The sequence below is a fragment of the Nelusetta ayraudi genome, unplaced genomic scaffold (assembly GCF_046127955.1).
Source record: "Nelusetta ayraudi isolate G7.1 ecotype Tasmania unplaced genomic scaffold, CSIRO-AGI_Nayr_v1 ptg000089l, whole genome shotgun sequence".
In the NCBI taxonomy this organism is placed as follows: domain Eukaryota; kingdom Metazoa; phylum Chordata; class Actinopteri; order Tetraodontiformes; family Monacanthidae; genus Nelusetta; species Nelusetta ayraudi.
The window spans coordinates 2,359,160-2,385,339 of NW_027466139.1; the positions used below are offsets into that span (position 1 = coordinate 2,359,160).

Consider the following 26,180-nt stretch of genomic DNA (forward strand, 5'->3'; position numbering starts at 1 on the left):
TGGGGTTTGATGAGAATCAACAAAAAGCCGTCGGATATCAGAACATTTATTGACGCTTGAGAAGAAACATCCATGAAAAAAAAGAAGCTTCAGTGCTCAATTTGTCTTGCATAAAAATAATGGAAAACAAAAAACAAAACGGAAACACAGAGACGGAAAATAAATCCAGACTCACAACTGTCGGTAGAATTTTCACATAAAATAAGTTGAGAATTTTACTAAACAAAATGCAAAAAAAAAAAAAAAAAGTCAAATCTTAAGACCCGGCCCTTTCTTGACCTCCCATTTCCCGTTGTTGCAAAAAACGTGTGATGGCTCACTGATAAGATCCGCCCTCTTTTGATCTCATCCAGAGCTGAAAAACCACCAGCTGAACTGATCTCATCCTGACAAGAGCACAATAAAATAAGATATCAGAAACATTTTATTTTTCACTGAGACTTCAACATTAGCAGGCAAAGGAGGGGGTGTGGCCACTGAGTTGGGGTGTGGCCACTGAGTTGTACTGCAGCCAGCCACCAGGGGGCAGACTGATAGCGACCTCACGCAGCCGTTTGCGTGTGTATCGTCCGTATTTATTTACTGTTTTGTGCTTCTTCAACCACCCAAGGCCCTGCATCCTTGTCAGCTAGGGGGCGCTGCCTGCGGCAGCAAACCATCTGGGCAGCAAAAGTCGCAAGTTCGAATCCCTGAGATGAACAAAGGCAGACGGACCCACGGGCCACCAAACTTCCAACGTCCACACTGCTGGTCGTCACGCGATTAAATAATAAGCAATTTTAAAAAATAAAAGCTTCTCCCTGATTGGCCAAGACCTCAGTGACATCACTTCCTGTCCTTCCTCTCCTTCTGCCGCAGGTGGATCTTCATGTGGCGGCGGCGTTCGTCGCTGCGGGCGAACTTGCGGCCACATTGCTCACAGCAGAAGGGCTTCTCGCCCGTGTGCGTGCGGATGTGCGTGGTCAGGTGGTCGCTGCGGCTGAAGCTGCGCATGCAGATGCGACACTGGAAGGGCTTGTGGCCCGTGTGGATGCGCAGGTGGCGGCTGAGCTCGTCCGAGCGGGAGAAGCGGCGGTCGCAGCTGTCGGCGGGGCACGGGTACGGCCGCTGGTGCACTGGCGTCTTGCCCGGCCGGCTGGGGTACTTCCTGGGTCGCAGGATGGGCCGCAGGGGCAGCGGGCCGTGGTAGGGCGCCCCCACTGGGCTGTCCAGCAGCGGCGCAGCGCCCAGCGTGAAGTTCCGGATGGTGTTGAGGGGCGTGAGGGGCGGAGCCACCCGCAGCGGCTCCAGCTGGTAGGCTAGCGGCTTGCGCTCGACGACGGCGGCGGGGAAGGCGGCTTGGACGTCTCTCTGGCACCCCTGCTGGTAGAAGCAGCCGTAGTCGGGCACCACAGAGAGCAGCGCGGCGCCATCTACTGGTGGAGGTGGCGGCGGCTTGTGGGTGGAGCTGTAGGAGGTGGGTGGGTGGTAGGACACAGCGCAGGTGGAGGCTGGGAGGTAGGCGGCGGCGCCCCCTGCTGGCTGCTCCTGGTACAGCTCCCCGCTGCAGGAGTAGGAGGGGGCGGGGTGAGAGTGGGGGTGGGGGTGAGGGTGCGGGTGAGGAGGTGCATACATGTGGCTGATGTTGGGCTGCGCGTGCGCCATGCTCGCACCCCCCGGGTCTCTTCCTCCTCCTCCGATGTCCACGCTCGCCGCGCTGATGACGTCACCCACGGTCCACGCGAGCCCCGCGTCCGGCGGGAACTTGAGCCCGCACGGCGCCGCGGGCTGCGTGCTTACAGTGGCCACGTAGTGCGTCAGCGCGTCGGCGTGCACGAGCAGCTCCGGCGCGCTCACGACGAGATCGGCACCACCTGGAAGAGAAGGACACAGGTGAGAGCCCTCACCTCCTCCATCACCACTTCCCCCCATCTCCTCCCCCTCCTCCTCCAGAGCCTCCTCCTTGAAGACGTGCGGCAGCGGCGCGTCCCCGCGGACGGACACACACACTCCCTGCGCGTCCATGTTGTTCTCCTTCCCGCGTTTCTCTCACTTCACTCTCTCATTTTTGTGTCTCCTCTCGGCATCATCCTCATCATCGACTCAAAGCCTCCTGGAGGCTTATAAAGGGGATCTCTGGGTGTCCCCGTGACGTCACCGACCAAATATGGACTTCGGGGGTTTGACCAAGCAGGAAAAAAACAGAGGGAACTCCAGAAATAGGAGTGTCGGTGCGCGTCGTGACTACACGTGGAAACCGAGGAAAACATAATAAAACGCACAACAACACAAACAGAGTGAGGGTGTTTTTGTTTTTGTTTTTGTCTTTATTGAACATAAATAATCATCATCATGATAAGAATCAGGTCAGAAGCGGCCGGTTCCGAGGTCCGGAGTTCCGGTCACCGGGGCTCCATAAAAGGCTCCTCCAGGAGAGGCGAGCCGAGCCGCGGCCGGCTTATATGGCTGGTATCCGGGAGAGCATCGGCGCGTCGTGCCGCCGGTGCCGCCGGAGCCTACACACTATAAGCAGGCGCGAGTGGGAGCTCGCAAAACCGGAAGTAGATTGTTTATTGGTTTGTTGTTGCATTTGGAGAGAGCGTTCCTGACAGAAAGGTAGGTTTCGGAATGTTTGTTAACTGACAGGTGAGACAAACTTCTTCTTTGGTGAGTACAGATGGGGCGGAGTCGTGGTGACGTCACCCACACGCTGGCTTCACAAAACCTGAAAACTCCGTATTTGAATGATGTGGACGGTACCAAGAAATGAGCAGATCGACCAGGGGTGGGGAAACTACCGCTAGGGGGCCATATGAGGCCCTTTAAACTTCTTAATCGGGTCCGCTGATACTTGAAGAAATTGTATTAACAGTCTGTTAGTCATAAAATAGCTGTATTTCATCCACGTTTTCAGTGTTTTGAGAGTCATTCCAATAAAGAGCTAAGGCATGCTTTTGTTGGAACTTTGCTTTTGTTCATTTTCAATTGACATTGAACACACATCCCATGATATATTTTTCCCTCCTATGAGGTGAGTCACCAAAGCACGCCATCCATCTGCTGCTGCTCGCTCGGTCAAATTTTAGAACCCATTGTGGCTACACCAGTCAAAAGCTTTGCCCACCCCCGAGCTAGCCAATTAGCTACTGACCTTTAGCTATTATTATATCAACTATTGGCCACATTTTTTTCACTCGAAATTAGACCATATCAGTCAAAATGAAGATTAGAGCCGATTGGCTGGATTTTTTATTTTTATTTTTTTTTGCAGATTTAGAATAACAGAAATACTGTAATGGTGTAAATTTAGCACTCCTCACCCCTGTATCAACAGCCAATCATATTTAGTCTTTATGCAACCAGTTTTGGTGGGCCTATGCTGGCCACACGATATATTGCAGGTTTTTGCTACCTTCTGCATTGACTTCCTGTGTGAAACCAGGAGGTCCAGCATCTGCCCATGTTGAAACTGTCCAGCATAGCAACACTTAAACGGCTAATATCTATGACCATGCTAACACCTCAAGTGCTATCACACTCCACTGCTGCCAGTGCTTCCCACACACTGCAGCAACACAGCCTCACCACCGGGGGTACAAGCTTTTTGACTGGTGGGGCCACAATGGGTTGTAAAATGTGACAGAGGAGCCGGAGCAGCAGCAGATGGATGGAGTGTTTTGGTGAGCCACCTCGTAGGAGGAAAACATATATCATGGGATGTGTAGAAAATGTAGAAAACATGCTGCTTTAAAGTCAATTGAAATTGTTGAAATGGCTCTAACTCTTAAGATGGTTGAAATGCGGCTATTCTATGATGTACTGACTATTAATTTCCTTTCGTCAAATTCAACGGGCTGCACTAAAAACCTTGACAGGCCACTCATGGCCCCCGGGCCGTAGTTTGACTGTGCCTGCGTTAGTAGCGGCTAATGTAGACCAGCACACGGCCGCTGCTCTCTCCCTGTTCAAACGTTCAGGAACCCCTTCAGCTTTGTAGCCTGTGTTCCTGCAGGGACGCAGCGTGAGAGCCTGCAGCTCCAAGAAGAAGAAGAAGAAGAAGAAGGAGAAGAAGGAGAAGAAGGAGATGAGAAAGAAGAAGAGACGCAGGCAGGCAGGCAGGCAGGCAGGCATGGAGCGGAGCGTCTGTTCGATCGGAGCGCCGATCAGGAGGGAACCTCCCGCTGCGGCGGCGCACAGCCTTTTGAACGCCCACACCCACAAAAATGTTGGTGTGTATTGTCACTGTGTGGCGAGGCGCCCGCCCACCCAGTGGCAGATGGAGCTTTGGTTTCACACGCACACACACACACACACACACACACACACACACACACACACACACACACACACACACACACACGCGCACACACACACATACAGACGCTCACACACTGACTTAAGAAAATCAAATACACAATTAGGACAAAAGACACACAGTTTAACTATGCCTAAATCTATGGGACACACACATACACACACACATACACACACCAACTTAAGAAAATCAAATACACAATTAGCACAAAAGACACAGAACTTTCCCTGAATAAACACACACACACACACACACACACACTTTCCTGTTGTCAGGATGTGTCGAACAAACACACACACGGACACACACACACACACACACACACACACACGCACACACACACACACAGCAGCGGCCTCCATGGGGACCCTTCGCCCACGCTCCTGCGGGCCGCCGAGGCTCCGGGGGGGTTTGTGGTTTTGTGTTTCTTGGCTCGGCCTTTTGGGTTCCAAGGCTGCGGCGGCACTGCAGACCAACACGCCGATTAATCATCTGTCATCGGAGGGTTTTTTTGTGTTGTGGTTAATATGGATCTTTGTCTCGGCCTGCCGGCCGCCTGCTGCCCCCTCCTCCTAGCATCTCAACGTCACCAGACACACCTCCACCCAAATCCACCTCCAACTTCACCTCTTCTTCTTCTTCTTCATCTTCTTCCCTGGCCGTCATCTGCTGTTCGAGCGGAAGGTGTGACCTTTGACCTCCCGGCCGAGGCCTTCGCCTGCTGAGAGGCCTCTGGTTGATTCTTCCAAGGGTTCCTGATGTTCTGATGCTTTTTCAGGCAGGTTCCTGATCTTCACTGCCGAGGCAAAGGAAGCATCTTGTCTTACTGATTTCACCTCATATGCACCAACTGGCCGTCAGTGATTCACCTTCTGAGGCTGGAAGCTTCGCTGCCTGACGTACCACATTCAGGAAGGGGCAACGTTGAATTTGCAATAGAAATAAAGATGAAACTTAATTGGAACGTTGACACTGGTCTCAGTGTTTTCTGGTGACCTGGTGGTGGTGATGGTTTCGTTGGTGTTGGTTCGAGAAGGAGATGTTTGGTCCCACAGCGTCGTCGGCCACGCAGAGAAACAATAGGAATTTATTTTGTCGTTGTGAAAAACCAGAAGCGTCGTCGGAGCAAACGGACGCAACGGCTGTCGGCCGCTGATGGCCAGTGATGGATGGAGACACATAAATCATCCTGATGCTGCGGAGGGAACCAGACTGGACCAGACTGGAGCAGATTCACACCGCCGCCACTACCGCCGCTGAAGGAAACCTTGCTTTCTCCGTCCCGAAGCGACGGAGAATCAGGCAGCGGCCGATATGTGAAACGTGCAGGAAGTCGTTTGATCCTCTGCAGGTTTCTCACCCACAAGGATCAAAGATTTACCAATAACATTACTTTAAAAAAAAAAAAAAAAACATCCAGAAAGTGAACTGCAGCCAATAATTTGTTGTTAGTTGTTGTTGTTTGGTGTTATTATTCATTTCAGTTAGAATTAAACCTCAACATGAGACATTTTTTTCAGACAAATGCTGAACAAAACAAAATTGAACTCATCTGTAAATAGTGTGAATATTGTGTGGGAGAGTGACTGAGTGAATGTTTCTTCTAGCTCATATTACGCAATATTGGATATTATTGAACTGTATGGTCTTTATATTTGGTGTATATATTTATATTGTACTGAAATGTTGTGGAAAAGCCCAAGAAGGGACTGCAGTTGAGAATTTAGCATTAGCCATAAACTCTACGTGCATCAGCTGCAAGCTCAGATATGCAATGCATTGTCATTGTCAAACAAACAAACAAACAACCAAATAAATTTTGGATCTTTATGCTGATTGGCTGCAAACTGACGTAGGGAAGCATAAATTCATGGATCCTGGTGAAAGTGGCTGTGTTCTGCATGATCAAACCTTCTGAGAACCCTCAGACAATCATCTTCGTCTGAACAATGTGACTTTTTCATCTCTTATTATCCATTTATTACACGTTGCGTTGCCTCAGAGTCGCAAACGGGCGACAAACTAGGCCTATAAAGGGACAACGCGTCAATATTTTGCACTCACTTCTCCTACTTCTTGATTGGACAAGACTCCTGCTCACGCTGTGAAAACTTGATCAGAATTCTGAGTGGCTGCGACTCACCTCGGTCGTCCTCGCTCGCCCGGCGCTGGTCGCTGCGGTCCCACCGTCAAGAGTGAGAGAGAGAGAGAGGAGAGTGTACGTCCCGTCCCGGCGCTGGCCGAAGTTGAATTAAGCCGCCGGCGCCGTCCCGCCGTCCCGTCCCGCCCTGCGCCCCCCTCACCCAACACCCCCAGGAAGGGTCATCATCATCATCCTCAACCCGGGTGAGAGTGGGCGGATGAGGACAAAAAGACAGAGAAGGGAGGAGAAGGGGGGGTTGGTGTGTGTGGGGGAGGAACAATCGGGCCTTCGCCGCCTCATTGCGCTGGTTTGGACGGTCGGTCGGAGAATTCGGTTTGATCTCCTCCTTATTTTGACTTGACAGCCAAGGAAGCTCGAGTCCTCATCTTGTAGAAATTATATTTAGAGTCTATCACAGAACAAGTTGGCGGTTGGCTAGAAGCTGCACGCAGCTCACCTGCGTAGGGATACGTGGAGAAAATAGTTCCTCCTCCTTCTGACCTGCAGATGAATGACCAGGTGTGTGCGGTCCAGTCAGCGACTGTCCACATGGACACACACACACACACACACACACACACACACACACACACACGTGCACACGCACGTGCGCTCCATCCAAATAAGATATTTATTTTTTCTATACTTCAACATGTTTTACAATAATTGTTTTTTTTTTTAAGTATTGATATTGAGACATATTTAAGCTTTATCTGATTTAAAATAGATTAAATAGATTTAATAATCTATCTATCTATCTATCCATCTATCTATCCATCTATCTACATTATCTATATATATATATATCTTCACACTCCACTGACTTCTTTGCATTTATTTGAAAACACATAAAAATAAATTGGGTTCTCGTCAGAAGAAAGAGCAGATATTTCTGAACAACTGATTCTTAGAAGAATAGTGTGATGTGTGTACATGACTATTATTACATCATTAATGAAAGAAGCCAGGAAACAACAAAAGGAGAAGGGTGTGTGTGTGTGTGTGTGTGTGTGTGTGTGTTGCCAGGCAGCGCGGCCGACCCCCAGGCCTCCTCAGGGTGCTGTGTGGGTGGACGGTGGTCAGTGCAGGTCCGGCCCTGGTCAGCAGATGGACGGCTCCGCTGCTCGCGGCTGCTGGTTTTCATAAGGCTGAAACACACAAAGAGTCTGTGAGTCAATCAACACAATACTTACAACTACATCTCTCTCTCTCTCTCTCTCTCTCTCTCTCTCTCTCTCTCCCTATATATATATAAATATATATATATATATATATATATATATATATATATATACATATATATATATATATACACATATATATATATATATATATATATATATATATATATATATATATATATATATATATATATACACACACACACACATATATAATGATAAATTCCAGAGCTGGTCTATCACTGTGGCTCAGTACCTAATAATGTATGTAAATCATAATTTGTGTTTTGTTGGGACCTTGTCATTTATTCTGCTGCGTTTCAAAACATATATTGAGTCTTTAATGACCATGATAATATGTCTGATATTTGCCAGAGTTCACCACCAGTGCACAAACACATTAAATGGGACAAATATCGAAACTTTCAAAAACACGGTTTGTTCTGATAGCTTTCTCATGTTTTTGCACTCTTTGATTGTAGCAGTGTATTGATGCGACTCCAAAAGGGCAAAAATAAATAAATAAACGTTTGGTTTGGAGTCTGTCTCTGTTCTTCTTTGTGAAATTTGTTTTACAAAAAACAAACAAAAACTATTTAATCGTCCAGGTTTCAATGGAAAGTAAACGAGAATGTCCTTTTTCGGACTTACTTGCCCTGCTATAGTTTTTGCATCTTAACGCAACACATGAGACCAGAGTGTTTCCGAAAACTTCCTTTCAAACGGTGTCGCCATCTAGAGCCAACATGGCGACCATGCAGGCAGACACCCCGCTTACGGACTCTCCCCAGGATGCACCGCGCCGCGGCTTCCGTGCTGGCGGCCAATGAGCTTCTTTGTTTGGCCGTTGCTCGGCCGCTATTGGCGTATGTATTTTTAAAATTGTTGTTTGAATCGTTTGTCGGTGTTGACTGAAGATGATGATTCAGTTCAGTAAGAGCGCCAGGGAGAGCGGAGGGAACTAACTGACTAAGAAAAACTCATAAAGACACGCTGTTTGTTTTTCACCGGTCGTGTTTTGCGGTCGGTACCATCTGGAGAGAAGCGGCAAAGAACGCCGTCTTTCGGTAGGTCAGTGCTGTTTGAAGGTTGTTGTTTTTTTTAGTGATTTGCGCCCGCTAGCTAGCTAGCTAGCAAAGTTAACGGTTCGCTGTCCGCTTCTGTGCAGTTAGGACGGTTGTTCCCTGTGTGTTCCTCATCGGTTGGTCTCTCTTTCTCTCGACAGTCATGGCTTCACAGAACTCTGCCGCAGCAAAGCGGGATGAGAAGGGCAGGAACATCCAGGTGGTCGTCAGATGCAGGTAGGAACTCCCTGGGTGTTGTTATTTTTAAATCTCCCTCCGTGCTATGACCTGTCACGGAGGTGTGAAACGTCAGGGAGGACGGTTTCAAGTTGGATTTTTTTGTTTTGTTTTGTTTCCTCCCGGGGAATGTCAACAAACGACCCACTGAATTTTAATCTCTGTAAACTTGTAGAATAAATAATTAAAAATGTTATTTACAAATCATTTAGAATATTAAGTATAGACATTTAGATTTTTTTTGTTGGCATATACATTATGTTTTTATAAACCTTTCTTTAAAATATACTCCCCCAACCCCCAAATATCACATGATCATGTAGATCAGGGGTGGGCAAACTTTTTGACTGGTGGGGCCACAGTGGGTTGTAAAATTTGACAGGGGGAGCAGCAGCAGCAGATGGATGGAGGATGTTTTGGCGACTCGCCTCATAAGATGGAAAAAATATATTATGGGATATGTAGAAAACATGTTGCTTTAAAGTCAATTGAAAAATGAACAGAAGCAAAGTTCCAACAAAATCAGTGTTTAGTGTTTAGATCTTTATTGAAATGACGCTGAAAACACTGAAAATGGATAAAATACAATTATTTTATGACTTACTGACTATTAATGTAATTTCTTCCAGATCTACAGGCCGGATTAAAAAGCTTAATGGGCCGCATATGGCCCCCCGCTCGTAGTTTGCCCACCCCTAGTTTAGAATACAAACTATGAAGACTTTGATTTTTTTTTTTTGTACACGTGTGTGAGGTTTATATGAACCTGTTTCTGTCACTTCTCCCCAGATCACATGATCACGTTGATCCATGATGTGTGTGGAGTCCTATTCGCCGAGGCCGTCTGTTTTGATCCTGCTGTGCTTTTTCCCCACCGGCAGGCCGTTCAACACGACGGAGCGCAAGACGTCCCATAGCGTCATCGACTGCGACGGCCACAGGAAGGAGGTGATGGTGAAGACAGGAGGCGTCAACGACAAGGCGTCACGCAAGACCTACACTTTTGACATGGCAAGTCCATCAGCACGCAACCTCGCCGCTTCTCTTAATACATTTTTTCTTTCTTTTTTTTAAAGTCAGCTCTCAGTAGGCAGTCATGTGACCAACCTGCTGTTTTTTTTTCCTCGCTCAGGTGTTCGGCCCCGCCGCCAAACAGATCGAGGTGTACCGCAGCGTGGTGTTTCCCATCCTGGACGAGGTCATCATGGGATACAACTGCACCGTGTTTGCGTGAGTGTTCACACCACAACACTTTCTTTATTCCTTACGTTGCATAATTGCGTCGGGTTTTGCCACACCAACAATTCACTGCCACGTGACAAATCTTGCGTTGTTGAATCTCTTCACGGATGTGTGTGTGTGTGTGTGTGTGTGTGTGTGTGTGTGTGTGTGTGTGTGTGTGTGTGTGTGTGTGTGTGTGTGTGTGTGTGTGTGTGTGTGTGTGTGTGTGTCTGTGTGTCTGTGTGTCTGTGTGTGTGTGTGTTGCGCAGCTACGGCCAGACGGGAACAGGCAAGACCTTCACCATGGAAGGTGAGCGGAGCCCCGACGGCCAGTTCACCTGGGAGGAGGACCCGCTGGCCGGCGTCATCCCCAGGACGCTGCACCAGATCTTCGAGAAGCTGTCGGAGAACGGCACCGAGTTCTCCGTCAAGGTGTCGCTGCTGGAGATCTACAACGAGGAGCTCTTCGACCTGCTCAGCCCCAACGAGGACGTGGGCGAGCGGCTGCAGCTCTTCGACGTCATTCGCAACAAGGTAACCCCCTCAAAACACAGTGTCCATGATTCTTTTCTTTTTTTTTTTTTTTTTAATATGCTCGTTTGTCATTTATTCAAAACACCTTCTGGATTTTCTGTCGACTGAGCAGAAATCTGAACCTGTGGTCTAATGTAAGTTTGTGTGTCTGATTGTGTGTTTTTTTTCCGTCTGTGCGGCTGTGTCCAGCGCGGTGTGCTTGTCAAGGGTCTGGAGGAGGTGACCGTGCACAACAAAGACGAGGTCTACCAGATCCTGGAGAGGGGCGCCGCCAAGAGGAAGACGGCCTCCACGCTGATGAACGCCTACTCCAGGTAAAACCAACGACCTTCAGTCAGCCTGCACCCAGGTGTGTTGTCTCATTTAGTAACGTGTGTGTGTGTGTGTGTGTGTGTGTGTGTGTGTGTGTGTGTGTGTGTGTGTGTGTGTGTGTGTGTGTGTGTGTGTGTGTGTGTGTGTGTGTGTGTGTGTGTGTGTGTGTGTAGTCGCTCCCACTCGGTGTTCTCCGTCACCATCCACATGAAGGAGATCACCCTGGACGGTGAGGAGCTGGTGAAGATCGGAAAACTCAACCTGGTAAAGCACAAGGCTCCGCCCCTGAATGCAAGCAGGTGTTGGACAGGCTGTTATCTGGCTGGCTGACTGACACCTGTCACCTTCCCACCCCCTTCCCGCTGCTCCTCCAGGTGGACCTCGCCGGCAGCGAGAACATCGGCCGCTCGGGCGCCGTGGACAAGCGTGCCCGCGAGGCGGGAAACATCAACCAGTCGCTGCTGACGCTGGGCAGAGTCATCACCGCCCTGGTGGAGAAGAGGCCTCACATCCCCTACAGGTGAGAGCTGGCACTGCGGTCACGTGACCGGCGGGTGCAACCTGTTGCCCAGGAGCTAACGGAGACTGAGCGGGGGGGGGTTTGGTTCTTGGGGTTCTTCTGGTGGCTCAGTTCTCCCTGAGTCCACCGCAGGTTCTCACCTCTCCACGGTGCCTGGTAGCACCAGCGATCGTCTCCAGCTAAGTGTAAGCTAAGAGGGGGAAAGGAACAGGAAACGGCACTGTGCTCGTACTGCGGTGATATGAAAAGTATGTGTATTCCGATTTGTGTTGTGACGTAGTGGAACTGTCACGAAGAAAATATGAAACTAGCGATAAATGCAGACCGCTTGAAAAGGATGTAAAAAAAAAAAAATTTTCCAGGTTACACAATAGAAGGTGAATGTGCCAATTGCTGAGTGTTTGACTTGACTTATTTCACAGAATGTAAACTGAACAGTATTGTTTGATGGGATGAGATGAGTTCTGCTTGCTGCTGCTCCATTCCAGATTTGAAAAAAAAAGGGAAGGAAAGAAATGTTAATTTACATTGTCACTATTTCTTTTACTCTTATTATTTTATTTTTTATTTTTGTTATAACTTGTTTGTTTGAATTTGAAATTGTCAGAAAAAAAAAGTCTCATTTCCACTGTTCCACTGTCTTCACACAGAGAGTCGAAGCTGACCAGGATCCTGCAGGACTCCCTGGGGGGGCGAACAAAGACCTCCATCATTGCCACTGTGTCCCCCTCCTCGTCCAACCTGGAGGTACAGTCCATCCCGTCGGACCCGCTCGCTGCCACCCCACCCTCTCTCCCCATCTTCCTCACCTGTCTGACCTCCTCCCACACAGGAGACTCTGAGCACCCTGGAGTACGCCAGCAGGGCCAAGCACATCCTGAACAAGCCGGAGGTGAACCAGAAGCTCACCAAGAGGACGCTCATCAAGGTGGGTCTGCAGCAGCTTGACGAGATGTTCCGAACCAGAGACGGGGGAACAGGTGATGGACGTGTTTGAGTCTGTCTGCCATCAGGAATACACAGAGGAGATTGAGCGTCTGAAGAAGGACCTGGCCGCCACCCGGGACAAGAACGGAGTCTACCTGTCTGCCGAGAACTACGAGTGAGTTGCCATGAGAGAAGAAATATCTTTGAATCTTCACACACTCTGGCCGTGAGCTGTGCTCTCCATCCTGGGCTCCAGTGAAGCCTGGAGTCCAGGAGCACCTTGGAGTTATTGTCTGCTGTCATTCTGAAGTTCTCTGTGTGTCTGTGTCGGTCAGCAACATGATGGCTCAGATCACCTCCAACGACGATCAGGCGGTGGAGCTCACCGACAAGATCGCCGTTGTGGAGGAGGAGCTTAGGAAGGTTTGTGGGTGGGGTCGATAGGTTGGGGGGACGGGGGGGTTGTACGGCAGGTGGCGCTGCTGAGCCGTCGCGGGCGACGCTGAACGCTCTCTGTGCTCCGTCAGGTGATGGAGCTGTTTGAGGAGAGCAAGTCCCAGCTGGAGCAGCGCACCGCCGAGGTGGAGGACAAGCGGCAGAGGTGAGCTGGCAGGAAGTGGCGGTGGTGGTCAGTGACCTTCTTTGGTGGTCAGTCTGGAGCTGTGTGACAACCTCCCTTCCCCTCCCAGGCTGATGGAGGCCAACCAGGACCTGCAGCAGACCAGAGCCAAGCTGAGCCAGGAGGAGTTTGTCAGCTCGGAGCTTGCCGCCGTGCAGGAGAGGCTCCACAGCACCGCCGGGCAGGTGGGCCGCCGCTGCAGCTCCACGCCACCGCAGCGACCCGTTACACTCAGCAGTCTCCTGACCTCTGACCTCTCGTCTCACCCTACAGCTGCTGAGCACTGCCAACGCCAGCACCAGCGACGTGTCGGGCCTCCACGAGAAGCTGGACAGGAAGAGGAAGGTCAGTGTGGTGGTGTAGTGACTCCTGTGGCCAGCAGAGGGCCCCGGAGTACTAAAAAAAAAAAAAGCAGGGACCTTCAAACCTTCAATTCTTCCTGCATGATGCTGTAGTTTCCTCAGAGAAACACTGAAAGCACATTTTGTTAGTAGAGGGTACAAAAAATAGCTAAAATACACAATTATACAGAAGTTCCTCTATGACAACCTGTTCTGTAAAAATATATATATATATATATATTTTTCTTCTCTCATTGCTTTTACAAATGGTGTCAATGGGCCCATTAAGAGGAGAAGAGGCCTGATTGACCCTTCTTCACCTCGTGCTTGACCTGTGGCTGGTGGTGGTGCTGGGAGGGCGAGGGTGTTTGAGACAACTTCTTATTTCTTGAAAGTGCGAATGTTTTGGCACTTGCAAATACAGAAGTAGAATAAATTAAAGAGTATTTTCATAACAGGAAGAGGAAGCGACAGTTCCCAGCAGAAGCTGCGTTCATGCATGGCACAATGTTTCTGCACTGCTACCCAACCCTGGTGAAAAACTGTGTGTGTGGTGTGTGGTGTGCGTGCCTTGGTCTCTCCTGCTCAGGTGGAGCAGCACAACAGTCACGTGCAGAGCAACTTCGCCCAGCGGATGGACACGGCGTTCGGCGAACTGCAGCAGCGCCTGCAGCAGCAGGAGGGCAGCCAGCGCCACCTGCTGGCCGGCTACACGCGGGCTGTCGGTCAGCATCGAGAGTTTAACAAAAAAAAACTAAAACAAAAGAAGTGCAGGTTGCCGTGGGGGCTAAACTGTGCCACTTCCTGTGCAGGCGGCCTGCTGGGGATGAACGAGGCGGGGCTCAAAGGAGCGCTGGGCACCCTGGAGTCCTTCGTGGGCGGAGTCGGGCAGCTAGTGGACCAGGGCGTGGCCCGCTGCCAGGACAAGTTCCGGCAGCAGGAGGCGCTGTGCCTGCAGGACAGGGAGAGCGTGCTGCGGCTGCTGGTGAGAGCCCACTTTTTTTGCTGACTGTTGTTTGTTTTGTTTTTTCCCATCCGTCCATTTTCAATACCCGCTTGTTCTTGGGCTCAGTATCGCCCTGGACACCCTGGACCAGTGGCCACTTCATTCACAGTAGCTGTGTTTGAATGACCCCTTGAGTTGTGCAAAACCTACATATGGCAACAGAAAAACTGGTAATGGAAAAGAGGAAAAAACCTCTCAAATACGGCTGAAAGGTTTTGATGCTCTCATGAGGTGGTTTTTCAGACACATCCGTATTGAGGAATATCGCAAAAGTGTCTTTGGAAACACTTTTCTCGCATTGACACGTCGGCGGACGTGACGTCTGGGGTCACATGACCAGTTCAGTCCCAGTTTCACTTCGAGTGAAAGTGGTGGGCTACGTTTGGACGGAGGAGGAGACAGAATTATTTTTTTTCCAGGTAATCAAAGAGAAAAATACAACGACCATTCGTGACAACAAACAACAGCAAAATGCAGATTTATACAAGGAATTCTGTACGTCTTCCTCAAAGTGGGGTCTTGCTGGACGAGATCTTATGAGAATTACGGCTTACGCACTTCACAGCATTCAATGGAAAATTGCAATTCTACTTTCGGTTTAATTTGCGAAAGACTGCCATGGAAACGCTACTACAGAAACAACCATTCACTCTCACACACACACACACACTTGCAGTCAACTTGGGAGTTTCCAGTTCACCTCACATGCATGTTTTTGGCCTGTGAGAGGAAGCTGGAGAACCCGGAGGAAGCCCAGCAGACACAGAAAGGCCCTCGGTCGGGAATCGAACCCATGACCTCCTTGTTGTGAGGCGACAGCTTGTCACTGTGTCGCCCTGTTTTCCTTTCCCTTTTTTAAAATTAATTATTATTTTTTTGCAGGAGGAGCATCGGCAGGACATGGAGGCGGAGCTGGCGGAGCGCACGCTGCTGGGCGTGGCCGCCATCCGGGAGCTGGGTGGCAGCCTGGCAGTCGCCGTGGAGACACAGCGAGCGCTGGCCGACGAGGTCGGCCCACATGTCCCGCACACACACACACACGCGCACACACAGCACTGTAACTCCTCCCCCCTCATCGCCACTCTGCTCCCGCCCCCTTCAGGTGGAGGCCATGAGGGAAGTGGGCGTGGCCTTTGGCGGCCTGGTCCGCGAGGTGGTGGCGCTCCGGGAGGCGGCCAGGCGGGGCCTGGACTCCCTGCAGGAGGAGCACGGCCGGCTGGAGGAGAACATCAGGCAGGCCCAGGAGAGGCACCAGACGGTGAGGGTCCATCCATACAAGCCCCGCCTCCTTGTGTCACTGCAGCCAATGACGGGCTTGTTAACGTGTGGTCGCTTCCTTCTTCCTCTTCCTCAGGGAATGAGGCGGACCATCCAGTGTTTGCAGGACCAGCTGCAGCTGATCACTATGGAGGCCCAGGAGGACTTCTCACACCTGAGCACCTCCTCCAGGTCCCTGCAGCAACCCACTCAAGACCTGCAGGAGAAGATCAGCAGGTCAGTGTCCTCTTCCTCTTCCTCTTCCTCGTCCTCCACTGTCGCACTGCCAGTGTGTTGTGTCGTCCTCACGCTGGGTTTCTCCTGCAGCGCATGCAGCTCTGTGGAGCACCGGGCCTCGGCCCAGGTGGACCTCCTGACCTCCACCTCCTCCGCTCTGGCCGACTCGCTGCGTCTGAGCTCCAGCAGGAGCGTGCAGACACTGGAGGAGCTGACGGGCCGCTGCTCAGACCTCCACGGCTCGGTGTCTGGTAGGGAACCTCCACCGGCGGTGACACTTGGAAGAGCTTTGCCGGCTGCAGGTCTTTGCTGACGCCGTCGCGCCCCCGTCTGTCTGTTGCAGGTCTACTGGAGCGAGGTGTCCAGTGGAGCTCCAGGGCCAAGGAGCTGGTGGAAACTCAGGCTCAGGCACAGGGAGCCTGCGTGGAGAACGTTTCCTCAGAAGCTGAGGCTCTCCAGCAGGTGAAGCTGTCTCCAGGGTTGGTCAGGTTCCTGCAGAGAAGCATCTCTAACCTTCTCGTCTCCCTCCTCAGAGCGTGGGGAGCTTCTGCTCCACACAGCTGCTGGCAGCCGGCGAGCGTCTGTCAGGACAGCAGCAGGAGGTGACTCGGGCCCTGGAGGAGGTGCAGGACCTGACCCTCCACAACCAGGAGGAGCTGGAGCAGCAGCGGGCGGAGCTTCAGCAGCAGCTTGAGTCCAGCCGACAGCTGGTCCACGGCTTCCTGCAGGAGGACCTGCAGCAGGACGTCCCCACAGGTGCCTGAACTCGACACAACTCTCACACACACACACGTCCAGACCCACTCACCCGGAGTCTGTCGCCGCCTTCAGGGGCCACGCCGCAGCGCCGGGACTTTGCGTATCCCCGCCAGCTGACGCCGCTGCAGAGCCGCGGCGAGCTGTTGGACGCTCTGAGACAACAGCAGGCGGACCTGCAGGCCGCCATAATGGAGGAGGAGCAGCAGGAGGAGGAGCAGGAGGATGAGGAGCTGGTATGTTGAAACGCTGCTCTGAAACCTCACCAGCTTTACATGCGAGTCAGCACCAGCGCACTTCCTGTTTTACTGAGACCGACGGCCCTTTTTGTGAAGGACTCGCTGGAGGAGGAGCTGAGCGCATGCAACGAGAGCGTGGGCACCGAGCCGTCGTTCGTGGACGAGAACCTGGTCTTCAACGAGAGCCAGCGCGTCCCTTTCTTCAAGGTGAGCACACAGCGGATTCGTCCATGCGTCGTGTTGTTGTAAATTGCTGAGTGATACGATCACACTTTGGCTGCTACGTAGCTCATTTGTACCTGCAGTGCAGTACTGAGCGCGGCAGTGCGACCTGTTGTAAACATCCTGCAAAAACAGAACGAGAACGCCTTCTTCTCCGAAATAGGCTCAAAAACTCCGACCCGAAGTTTCTAAACTTTAGGAATACTTGGTAGAAAATGAAGCAGCGAAAACACGTTGGGTTCGAACTCTGAAGCTCACCCAGGATTCCAGGGTAGAACTCGGGCCGTTTGCAAACGCAGACGCCCCGGAGTCGCTGTGTCGTCCATTCGCACCGCACAGAGGAGTTCACAAATGACGTGGAGGACGTTACATGCTTGTTTGTTAATTAACCGTCAGCAAGTACAGAACACATTCTTTTCGCACGTCGGGACAATCGCGGAACAACGTTTCTCAGCGAACGATAGTTTCACTGAGGTAAATGCTGCTTTACGGTCGTAATTAGTGTATTACAGCCCCCCGTCGAGACTCTTTTTTTTTTTTTTTTTTTTCTCTCCTTCTAAAAATCTGTCTGCTTCTGTAAAGCTGAGCTGAGTGACCGTGAACAGCTGAGTAACGGTTTGGTTCTGCCTCTGTCTCCAGCAGAAGAAAGGTGGCAGGAAGGAAGCAAAGATTACCGCCAAATCTAAAGCCGTTGAGAACGATGCAGCCACCACGCCCCTGAAGTCCCGCCTCCCTCTGCGATGTCAGAACTAACTTTATGGAAAAGGAATAATATTAAAAACAATTTTGTGTCTTTTAAACCGTTCTTATCATTGTCCAGATTGTTTTTTTGTTTTTTTTTTAGATGCTCTCTCTCTCTCTCTCCCTCTCTCTCTGTCTGTCTTGTTCTAACGTCTTCATGTGCTTGTATTGTTTTATTTTATGCAGATAAAATGAAATGTTTTTTGACAATAAAATACTGATGATACATGATTTCAAGTTCAGTCATTTGACCGTCAACATAGCGTCTGGAGCGAGAAACTGCAGCTGTCGGCTTGACCTGAGCTTAAATTTTTAACAAACCAATACAAATAAATAAGTTAACCCAGTGGTGGGTTTTCATTTCCTCTCTGTTCGGGGGGTTTATTTTCCCCACTTGTGGTTCACAATGCGGAGTTCCTATTGTATGACCTCAAAATTCTATTTTTATATTTCTTTTTTCTTTTCTTTTTTATTGAACAATTATATACAAACAAACAAGGCACAACGGTATCGAATAAGACCATAGGCTCTATGCATGAGAGACGATGACGTATCTCAGGATGGTTGGTAGTTTCCGGTCAGCGCTGGTTGTAATGTGATGTTAGCAACAAAGCCACCAAAGCTGCATGCGGAGTTACTTTTGGATTTTATTAGGAAGGGAGTTCAACTCGTTTCATACGCACTGAATGTCAGGATGACGTGTAAACGTACAAAAGTGTGTTTTCCAAAAACGGGGGGGATAGCACTGCCAGCCACCTGTAATTGTGTCCTGGGTTTCCACACGTTTCATCAAAACACTGAATTACAGAAACGGTGGGTCACCAATATTAGAAGAGCAAATTTTACTGTCAAAAGTAACTCACGCCAATTCCAACTCAGCTTTCCTGTAACTGCCCTTTAACAACTCGTAGATCTATGTCATTGCAAAGGTAACATCTTAGCCAATAGTCATCAGAGTTTACTTATGGTAACATCAAGGGCTCGGCTCGTGCAGAACGTGTCCCTTAATCTCATTGGTGGCTTTGGCTTTTCCAGATACTTAACCGAACAAAATACGGCACATGAGAGTCATTTCTTGTTATCTGATTTGCCTGAAGCTTACTAGATCATTACTATAAGACAACGAGGCCGTGATAGCCAGCCGAACTGCTCGCTTAGATACGACGAGACGTAAAACTTGAAAACTTTTTCAAATTTCCTCTGAGGTGTTGCGCTGGACGCCCGGACAATCCTCCGGAAATCATTCACCGTGATCTTTGGCAACTCCAGTAAACAGTAGGCTTCGTGCATTCGTGCGTAGAGCCCACCGACTACACCACCCCCCAATTGTTATTTTACCGTTAACTGCATAGACATAATAGTTACTGCGCCAGCGGGCCAACCTTAGGTTTCACTTTCGTTTTCGAGAACACTGGGCGGTGCCACCGACCGCCAGGGAGAGGGGAGAAGGGGACGGCGCCATCGTGACCGTCGGCACTGAGTGTCTTCACCACCACCGGGCTGTTACTACGGCTCACGACGCTTTCTCCCACCCCCAATTACACTTTTTTTTTTTTCTTTTAATTTTTTTTAGGTCGTTGCTCGGAGTTTGTGGGGAAACAGTTTTGAGAACTTTTTTTTTTTTTTTTTTTTTTTTTTAAAGGCGGGGCTCACAGTCGCAGCCATCTTAGAACGTTAGTAGGAAGTAGGGTGCGGTGTGACTCCATTATTGCAACGACGCCCAGACGTTTTTGTTGACAAGTTTGACCGTCTTTTAAGATCAGACACCGCAGCGACATGGTGAGAATGGACACCGCGGGACTCCTCCGCCTGGTGCTGGTGGTTCTGGCGTTGACGATGAGTCAGGTCTCGGCTCAGCGTGACATTAATGTGGTCGAAGGAGGCAACCTCGTCCTAGACCTGGAGCCGAAACCACCGACACTCGAGCGGGTGGTGTGGAAGCACGGAGCAAACCTGCTGGCTGAAATGACCCTGGGTGAGTTCTCCTACTACGGCTCGTTCAAGAACCACACCGTGCTGGAGGACAGCGGCCGCCTCACCGTCTCAAACATCAACCAGACGGAGGGCGGCATATACGAGGTGGAGGTGAACAACGTCATCCAGGACAAGCGCTACAACGTCCGGGTGTTCGAGAAGCTGGGCCGGCCTACGATTCGGGTCACCCCGCTGACAACTGGCCCCGGTTCGGAGAGCTGTACCCTGGTGTGTGAGTTAGACGTGGGGCCGTCCCAGGACGTCAGCTACGAGTGGCAGCTGGCGGGCGAGGAGTCCAGGATCCCCGGGAAGAATCTGATCATCAACAAGACTACCAAGGCCACCAACTTCACCTGCTGGGCCAAGAACCCGGTGAGTGAAGTGGCCAGTGAGTCCCAAAAGAACCCGCTCTTCGCTCCAGCATCTGAGAATCTATTCTATACCCACTTGGCTGTGGGTTTAATATGTCTTGGTATTTTTCTGGCGGTGATTGGTGTAGTCATTTTGTATAGGATAAAAAACAACAATTTGTTTAGAGGCCGCACGGTCAACGCAACTCCTGCCTCTGACTCGCTACCGCCCGCTGAATGCCAACCGTTGAACAAAGACCCAGGACCGGACTTAACCGTAGAAATGAACACAGTGCCGCAGAACGGAACCGAGACCCCAGTGCACTGTGAACCGAGTTCCGACTCAGGTTCTGTTCAGCGCTGATCTCCATCAGTGTTGGGATGCTAGGAGGGACCACAGTGTTCTGTCGTTTTAATCCGGACCACGTGGCCAACGGCTGGCGTTTTTGGGATCGGTGTGGCCTGGGAGGATGAAGTTATGAGTCAGAACGTGCACGAGGGATTCTGCTTTTTTTTTTTTTTTTTTTTTAAGGACAAGAACACGCGTTGATTTAAGAAGAAGAAGAAAAAAAAAAAAAAAGCAATGACGAATGTGATGGGGGAAAAAAAGAAAGGAAAAAAAAATCATACTCTGCCTGGTTGTATTTCTGATGTATTTATTTGTGGCAAGTTTAACTGAAACGCAGCGTGTGTAATAATGTCTCATTTTATACAGTGTGATGACAATCCCACTATGTCCATAGTGATATTGTAGTGGGTGGGTCCTCCAAACCCCCCCCCCCCCCTTTACAAGAAAGAAAAAAAAAACGTTATGACCTGCGATACATAAATCAGCCTAGAACATCTTTGACTGTCTTCACATTGGCACGTCTGGACGTCACAATCAAGGCCACGTGTACAGGGTTGAGTCTTGTGTGAGCTTGCCTTTTTTTGTGTATATATATTAATGCTGTTTTCTTTCGTGCACTTGCTACGTGGGTGGTAAAACACTCACAACTTTTTGGAGGAAAACAAGCCAAATTATAATTAGCACTCGTATGTTACATGTTACAAGGTGCCTTCAATAAACCTAGTCATGTGGCTCAAACTGAACTCCGCTGCTTATTTCGGGACTTGTGACAAGCAAGGGGCTGCCGTCAAAGCTAAAGTGAGCGGCGATGACTCTCTTGAGTCTGAGCCTCTTTTCTCCTCCTCCTCCTCCCCTCGGCGGTGGTGATGCTAGCCGGCCCTCTCTGTGATGGATGTGGACGAAGCTTCCCGGGTGGTGGGTAGCTGTCTGTGCGGGTGCTGCTGTTTATCAGGAGAAATGTTACGGCCCCTGGGCGTTGCAGTCACTTAGCGTGGCACCACGCCACACACACACAGACGACTCTGTCAAGCCTTCAACCTTTGTGTTCTCTTTTACTATCGGAGAGAACTTGAAGCTGAGAAGATTGAACCTGCAGTAAAACCTCAACATAATTGCCCATTTTTTTCAATTGCTTTGAAATGCCATTTGTTTCGAATGTGTGACTATCTAAAGCCTTTTAATAAGTGGATAAAAATAAAAAATAAAAAAAAATTCTTGACAAATTGCTCTACCTCCAGAAAGAAGTTCTTCTTCCTTTATTTTTCTTTAAATAAAAAGAAACATTTTTGCACTAAAATCTCTGTGGTTGCGTCTTATCGGAAATCATATAGAATATCAATATTCTTCAAAATATCGTATCGAAGTGTGAAATCTAGTATTGTGACACTTCCCGGGAGGATGAAATAATGAGTCAGAAAACATCATGCACACTTCTGACGTATTCTGCTTTTTTTTTAACAAAACAAAACACAAGAATGTTTAATATACTTAAATTGCTCTTGTGTCTCTTACTGGATTGAACTCTACAATTCTTAAAACAAAAAAACATTGACGAATGTGATGTAACAACTGCCTGGTTGTGTGCCTGATGTACAGTCGGGCAAAAAAGTATTTGGCAGCCACCGATTCTGCAAGTTGTCTCACTTTAAAATATGAGAGAGGCCTGTAATGTTCATTGTAGGTACACTTCAACTGCGGGAGACAGATTGTAGTAAAAAAAAAAAATGTCCCCCCTACCTCTGTGATGTCAGAACTAACTTTACAAAAACTAATTGAAACAATTTGTGTCTTTTAAACTTTTCTTATTATTGCCCAGATATTTCATAGACTCTCTCTGTGCATCTTGTTCTAATGTTAGCATGTCTCGTCAAGCTGTCTTCATATGTTTGTCTTGTTTTATTTTTTTGGCAGATTTAGTTTTTTTTTACAACATAATACTTACGTTACCTGATTTCAAGCTCTGTCATGTGACCTCAACATCACATCTGGAGTCAGAAAGCACAGCTGTCAGCTTGAGCTGAGCTTAAATATATTTAACAAAAAAATAAAATAAGTAACCCCAAAGGTGAGTTTTCACTTTGTGGTGGATTGTCAGGCAGCAGCAGTGATGTGTAGATGATAATGTTGACACTGACTTGATGATACAGCAGTAAGTTTATTGCAGAAGAAGTCAGGCATCGATCGGGCACCCAGGTCTGAGGGCAAATGTGAACGACTCCAAAGTTACAGCTCCAGCACCACAGTTTAATGCACACAGATCTTAATGCATTGCACGTGACTGTCCTGGAAAGAATGGGCTGATTTACAGAGCATACATGGGAACTGTTAAACAAAGGGTGACCATATTTTGATTTCCAAAAAAGAGGACACTCGGCCCGGCCTCGAGATACTTAAATGATACTCGAAGTTTACTCAAAGATGCCTTATAACTTTAATTTATTTAAAGTGTGCCTCCTCTGTATGGATAGAAAGTTCAGTTTTATAACTAAATAATATCTCTATACTTTAAACATCTATGATCAAAAGAACTCAATAAATACATCGATGGGGAAAAAAATATCTCTATAACCAAAGACACAAATTTGGATTCTCAGAGGTTCCTCAAGAGGCTTTATTATGCCTAAAATAACAGTAGAAAAATAACTTTTCTTGAAAAAAAAAAAAAACTCTGGAATTAAATAATGCTAAATTAAAAAAAAAAAAAAATCCTCTTCTGTATTTATTAGACACCAAAACATATGTGCCAGCTTTGCACACAGTGCACTCCGCCTCCCATTTGTCGCGACCGGGACGGAAAGTAGGGGATTTTTTTTTTTTTTTTTTCAGCTCATCTGTGAAGCTGCACTTGCACTTTGGCACTTTGGGGGAATATACAGCAGAGCCACCCACGAGGCAGGCTCTCTGGGATCACGTCACAGGCAACACAGTACCGTATTACTCTGCGCAAAGCGTCAGTCAATTTCAACACGCTAATTGGTCCCCGTGAAAAAGAATGAAAACCGGACATTTTCATGAATTTATTAAACACCCCCGGACGCCCCGGACAGGATGTAAACAAAGAGGACGTTTGGTCACCCTATCGTATCATGTACAGGACGCGGAGGAACATGTGTCTTTAAGTTGTCGTTCCTGTTTCCTCCGGCTAGAAGTAACTCAGTCACCGACTGCAGGATTAACTGCATGTTCAGGGGTTAATTTCCTACTTCAACTTAGTCAGCCTCTTCCGTATTTGAAAACTCTGTGGGCGGCGCCACCTATGACAACAGCGAGTGAGACGAGAAGATAGTGGCAGCGTTTTGACGGTTGGCAGTGACAGTGACGTTCTCCACTAGCGGGCTGTTACTGCATGCGTGGGGAAAGAGTTTTGGGAACTTTTTGGCAGGCGGCTTTGGACACCCCACTGGGTGGCGGGGAGCGAGGTCTACCTTGTTAGTCGGTCGCAGCTATCTTGCAGTACGAGCAGGAAGTGGGTCGAGGTCGAGGCTCCATTATTGTTCCGTACCTGGCCATTTTGTTTTGGCGGGTTTGGCCCTTTTTTAAGATCCGACACCGCGGCCACCTGTGGAACATGGACACCGCGGGACTCCTCCACCTGGTGCTGGAGGTTCTGGCGGTTCTGGCGTTGACGATGAGTCAGGTCTCGGCTCAGAGTGACATTAATGTGGTCGAAGGAGGCAACCTCATCCTAGAGCTGGACCCGAAACAAGAGACACTCGAGCGGGTGGTGTGGAAGCACGGAGCAAACCTGCTGGCTGAAATGACCCTGGGTGAGTTCTCCTACTACGGCTCGTTCAAGGGCCACACCGTGCTGGAGGACAGCGGCCGCCTCACCGTCTCAAACATCAACCAGACGGAGGGCGGCGAATACTCGATGGAGGTGAACAACGTCATCCAGGCCAAGCGCTACAACGTCCGGGTGTTCGAGAAGCTGGGCCGGCCCACGATCCGGGTCACCCCGCTGATATGTGGCCCCGGTTTGGATGACTGTACCCTGGTGTGTGAGTTAGACGGGGAGCCGTCCCAGGACGTCAGCTACGAGTGGCAGCTGGCGGGCGAGGAGTCCAGGATCCCCGGGAAGAAGCTGATCATCGACCAGAACATCCAAGCTACCGACTTCACCTGCTGGGCCAAGAACCCGGTGAGTGAAGAGGCCAGTGAGTCCCAAAAGAACCCGCTAATCACTTCGCCAATTACGACAGTCGTAAACGACACCCTGTGGATTACAATTGTTGGAGTTTCTGCAGGGATCTTATTGATTGCTTTAGCAGCGTTCTTATGTTGGTTTATAAAAAACAGGAATGTTGTTAGATGGCGTGCGCGCAACTCAACTCAATCTGACCCGCAACGGTCCGGTAAATCCGCACCGATGAACAAAGACACAGAACCGAAATCAAGCACGAGACTGAACTCAATGCCGCAGAACGAAACCGAGACCACTCTACTGTGAACCGAGTTCCGGCTCAGGTTCTGTTCAGCCCTGATTTCCATCAGTGTTGGGATGCAAGGCGGGACCGCAGTGTCGTTCTGGGGACACTTTGATCCGGACCACGTGGCCAACGACTGGTGTTGTTGGGATGGGTGAGGATGAATTTATGAGTCAGAACATGCACGAGGGATTCTGCTTTTCTAAAGGACAAGAACACGTTTTACTATACTTAAATTTGTCTCATGTCTCCCACTGGATTGAACTGTTGATTAAAAAAAACAAAACAGTGACCACTGTGATGAAAACAAAAGAGAAAAAAATTCATAGTCTGCTTAGTTGTGTGCCTGATGTATATACGTGTGTCAAGATTAAGTGAAGAGCAGCGTGTAATAATTTTATAATGTGATGACGATCCCACCGCACCAATATGCCGCTACATCCAGAGTGGCATTGTAGTGGCTACACAGGGTTGAGTCTTGTTTGAGCTTGCTTTTTTTTGTATATATATTGATGCATTTTTTTCAATTGCTTTGAAATGCCTTTTTAGTATGTGTGACTATCTGAAGCCTTTTAATAAGTGGATAAAAAACGAAAAAAAAAAAAAAACTTCTTGACAAATTGCTGTACCTCCAGAAAGAAGTTCTTCTTCCTTTATTTTTCTTTAAATAAAAAGAAACATTTTTGCACTAAAATCTCTGTATAGAATATCAATATTCTTCAGAATATATTGAAGTGTGAAATCCGGTATCGTGACAACACTTCCTGGGAGGATGAAATAATGAGTCAGAAAACATCATGCACACTTCTGACGTATTCTGCTTTTTTTTTTTTTTTTTTTTTTTTAAACAAAACAAAACACAAGAATGTTTAATATACTTAAATTGCTCTTGTGTCTCTTACTGGATTGAACAATGCAATTCTTAAAACAAAAAAACATTGATGAATGTGATGTAACAACTGCCTGGTTGTGTGCCTGATGTACAGTCGGGCAAAAAGGTATTTGGCAGCCACCGATTCTGCAAGTTGTCTCACTTTAAAATATGAGAGAGGTCTGTAATGTTCATCATAGGCACACTTCAACCGTGAGAGACAGATTGTAAAAAATAAAATAAAATAAAAAAATGTCCCCCCTCCCTCCGTGATGTCAGAACTAACTTTACAAAAAAAAATAATTCAACAATTTGTGTCTTTAAACTTTTCTTATTATTGCCCAGATATTTCATAGACTCT

At 48.7% G+C, this 26,180-nt stretch overlaps 4 protein-coding genes across 7 annotated transcripts; 3 read left to right on the plus strand and 1 right to left on the minus strand.

The window, feature by feature from the left end:
• Nucleotides 1-406: 406 nt before the first annotated feature.
• LOC142901540 (early growth response protein 2b-like) lies at nucleotides 407-6,993 on the minus strand. Of its 2 annotated transcripts, XM_076046090.1 has the most exons (3): nucleotides 6,895-6,993; nucleotides 6,438-6,818; nucleotides 407-1,853 (listed from the first exon to the last, which is right to left on the minus strand). In XM_076046090.1, the coding sequence occupies exon 3, from the start codon at nucleotides 1,642-1,644 to the stop codon at nucleotides 826-828; it is 819 nt and encodes a 272-aa protein (XP_075902205.1). In that variant the 5' UTR covers nucleotides 1,645-1,853; nucleotides 6,438-6,818; nucleotides 6,895-6,993; the 3' UTR covers nucleotides 407-825. The 2 variants fall into 2 exon arrangements, with proteins under 2 accessions (XP_075902205.1, XP_075902204.1); XM_076046089.1 differs by lacking the exons at nucleotides 6,438-6,818; nucleotides 6,895-6,993 and having other exon boundaries at nucleotides 407-2,796.
• A 1,533-nt stretch (nucleotides 6,994-8,526) lies between these two features.
• Nucleotides 8,527-17,977, plus strand: kif11 (kinesin family member 11). Of its 3 annotated transcripts, none has more exons than XM_076046111.1 (26): nucleotides 8,527-8,685; nucleotides 8,844-8,919; nucleotides 9,801-9,930; nucleotides 10,052-10,149; nucleotides 10,410-10,674; nucleotides 10,864-10,988; nucleotides 11,160-11,250; nucleotides 11,361-11,506; nucleotides 12,157-12,253; nucleotides 12,339-12,434; nucleotides 12,520-12,608; nucleotides 12,769-12,856; nucleotides 12,961-13,034; nucleotides 13,123-13,237; nucleotides 13,326-13,397; nucleotides 13,983-14,118; nucleotides 14,206-14,378; nucleotides 15,282-15,407; nucleotides 15,502-15,657; nucleotides 15,754-15,893; nucleotides 15,984-16,144; nucleotides 16,237-16,355; nucleotides 16,427-16,649; nucleotides 16,725-16,885; nucleotides 16,985-17,095; nucleotides 17,750-17,977. In XM_076046111.1, exons 2-26 carry the CDS (start codon nucleotides 8,846-8,848, stop codon nucleotides 17,861-17,863), a joined length of 3,180 nt encoding a protein of 1,059 aa, XP_075902226.1. In that variant the 5' UTR covers nucleotides 8,527-8,685; nucleotides 8,844-8,845; the 3' UTR covers nucleotides 17,864-17,977. The 3 variants fall into 3 exon arrangements, with proteins under 3 accessions (XP_075902226.1, XP_075902228.1, XP_075902227.1); XM_076046113.1 differs by having other exon boundaries at nucleotides 17,753-17,977; XM_076046112.1 differs by having other exon boundaries at nucleotides 8,532-8,689.
• Nucleotides 17,978-19,321: 1,344 nt separating this feature from the next.
• Nucleotides 19,322-21,267, plus strand: LOC142901566 (CD48 antigen-like). Its single transcript, XM_076046126.1, has one exon. It carries the CDS (start codon nucleotides 19,628-19,630, stop codon nucleotides 20,537-20,539), a length of 912 nt encoding a protein of 303 aa, XP_075902241.1. The 5' UTR covers nucleotides 19,322-19,627; the 3' UTR covers nucleotides 20,540-21,267.
• Nucleotides 21,268-23,802: 2,535 nt separating this feature from the next.
• On the plus strand, nucleotides 23,803-25,784 carry LOC142901567 (lymphocyte function-associated antigen 3-like). The gene has a single exon (XM_076046127.1). It carries the CDS (start codon nucleotides 24,093-24,095, stop codon nucleotides 24,969-24,971), a length of 879 nt encoding a protein of 292 aa, XP_075902242.1. The 5' UTR covers nucleotides 23,803-24,092; the 3' UTR covers nucleotides 24,972-25,784.
• Nucleotides 25,785-26,180: the final 396 nt, after the last annotated feature.

Coding starts and splice junctions, on each gene's coding strand:
- LOC142901540 (XM_076046089.1), bottom strand. CDS start 2,004: ATGGACGCGCAGGGAGTGTGTGTGTCCGTCCGCGGGGACGCGCCGCTG.
- kif11 (XM_076046111.1), top strand. CDS start 8,846: ATGGCTTCACAGAACTCTGCCGCAGCAAAGCGGGATGAGAAGGGCAGG. Junction 15,658..15,753: donor CCCAGGAGAGGCACCAGACG/GTGAGGGTCCAT, acceptor CCTCTTCCTCAG/GGAATGAGGCGGACCATCCA. Junction 15,894..15,983: donor CTGCAGGAGAAGATCAGCAG/GTCAGTGTCCTC, acceptor TTTCTCCTGCAG/CGCATGCAGCTCTGTGGAGC.
- LOC142901566 (XM_076046126.1), top strand. CDS start 19,628: ATGGTGAGAATGGACACCGCGGGACTCCTCCGCCTGGTGCTGGTGGTT.
- LOC142901567 (XM_076046127.1), top strand. CDS start 24,093: ATGGACACCGCGGGACTCCTCCACCTGGTGCTGGAGGTTCTGGCGGTT.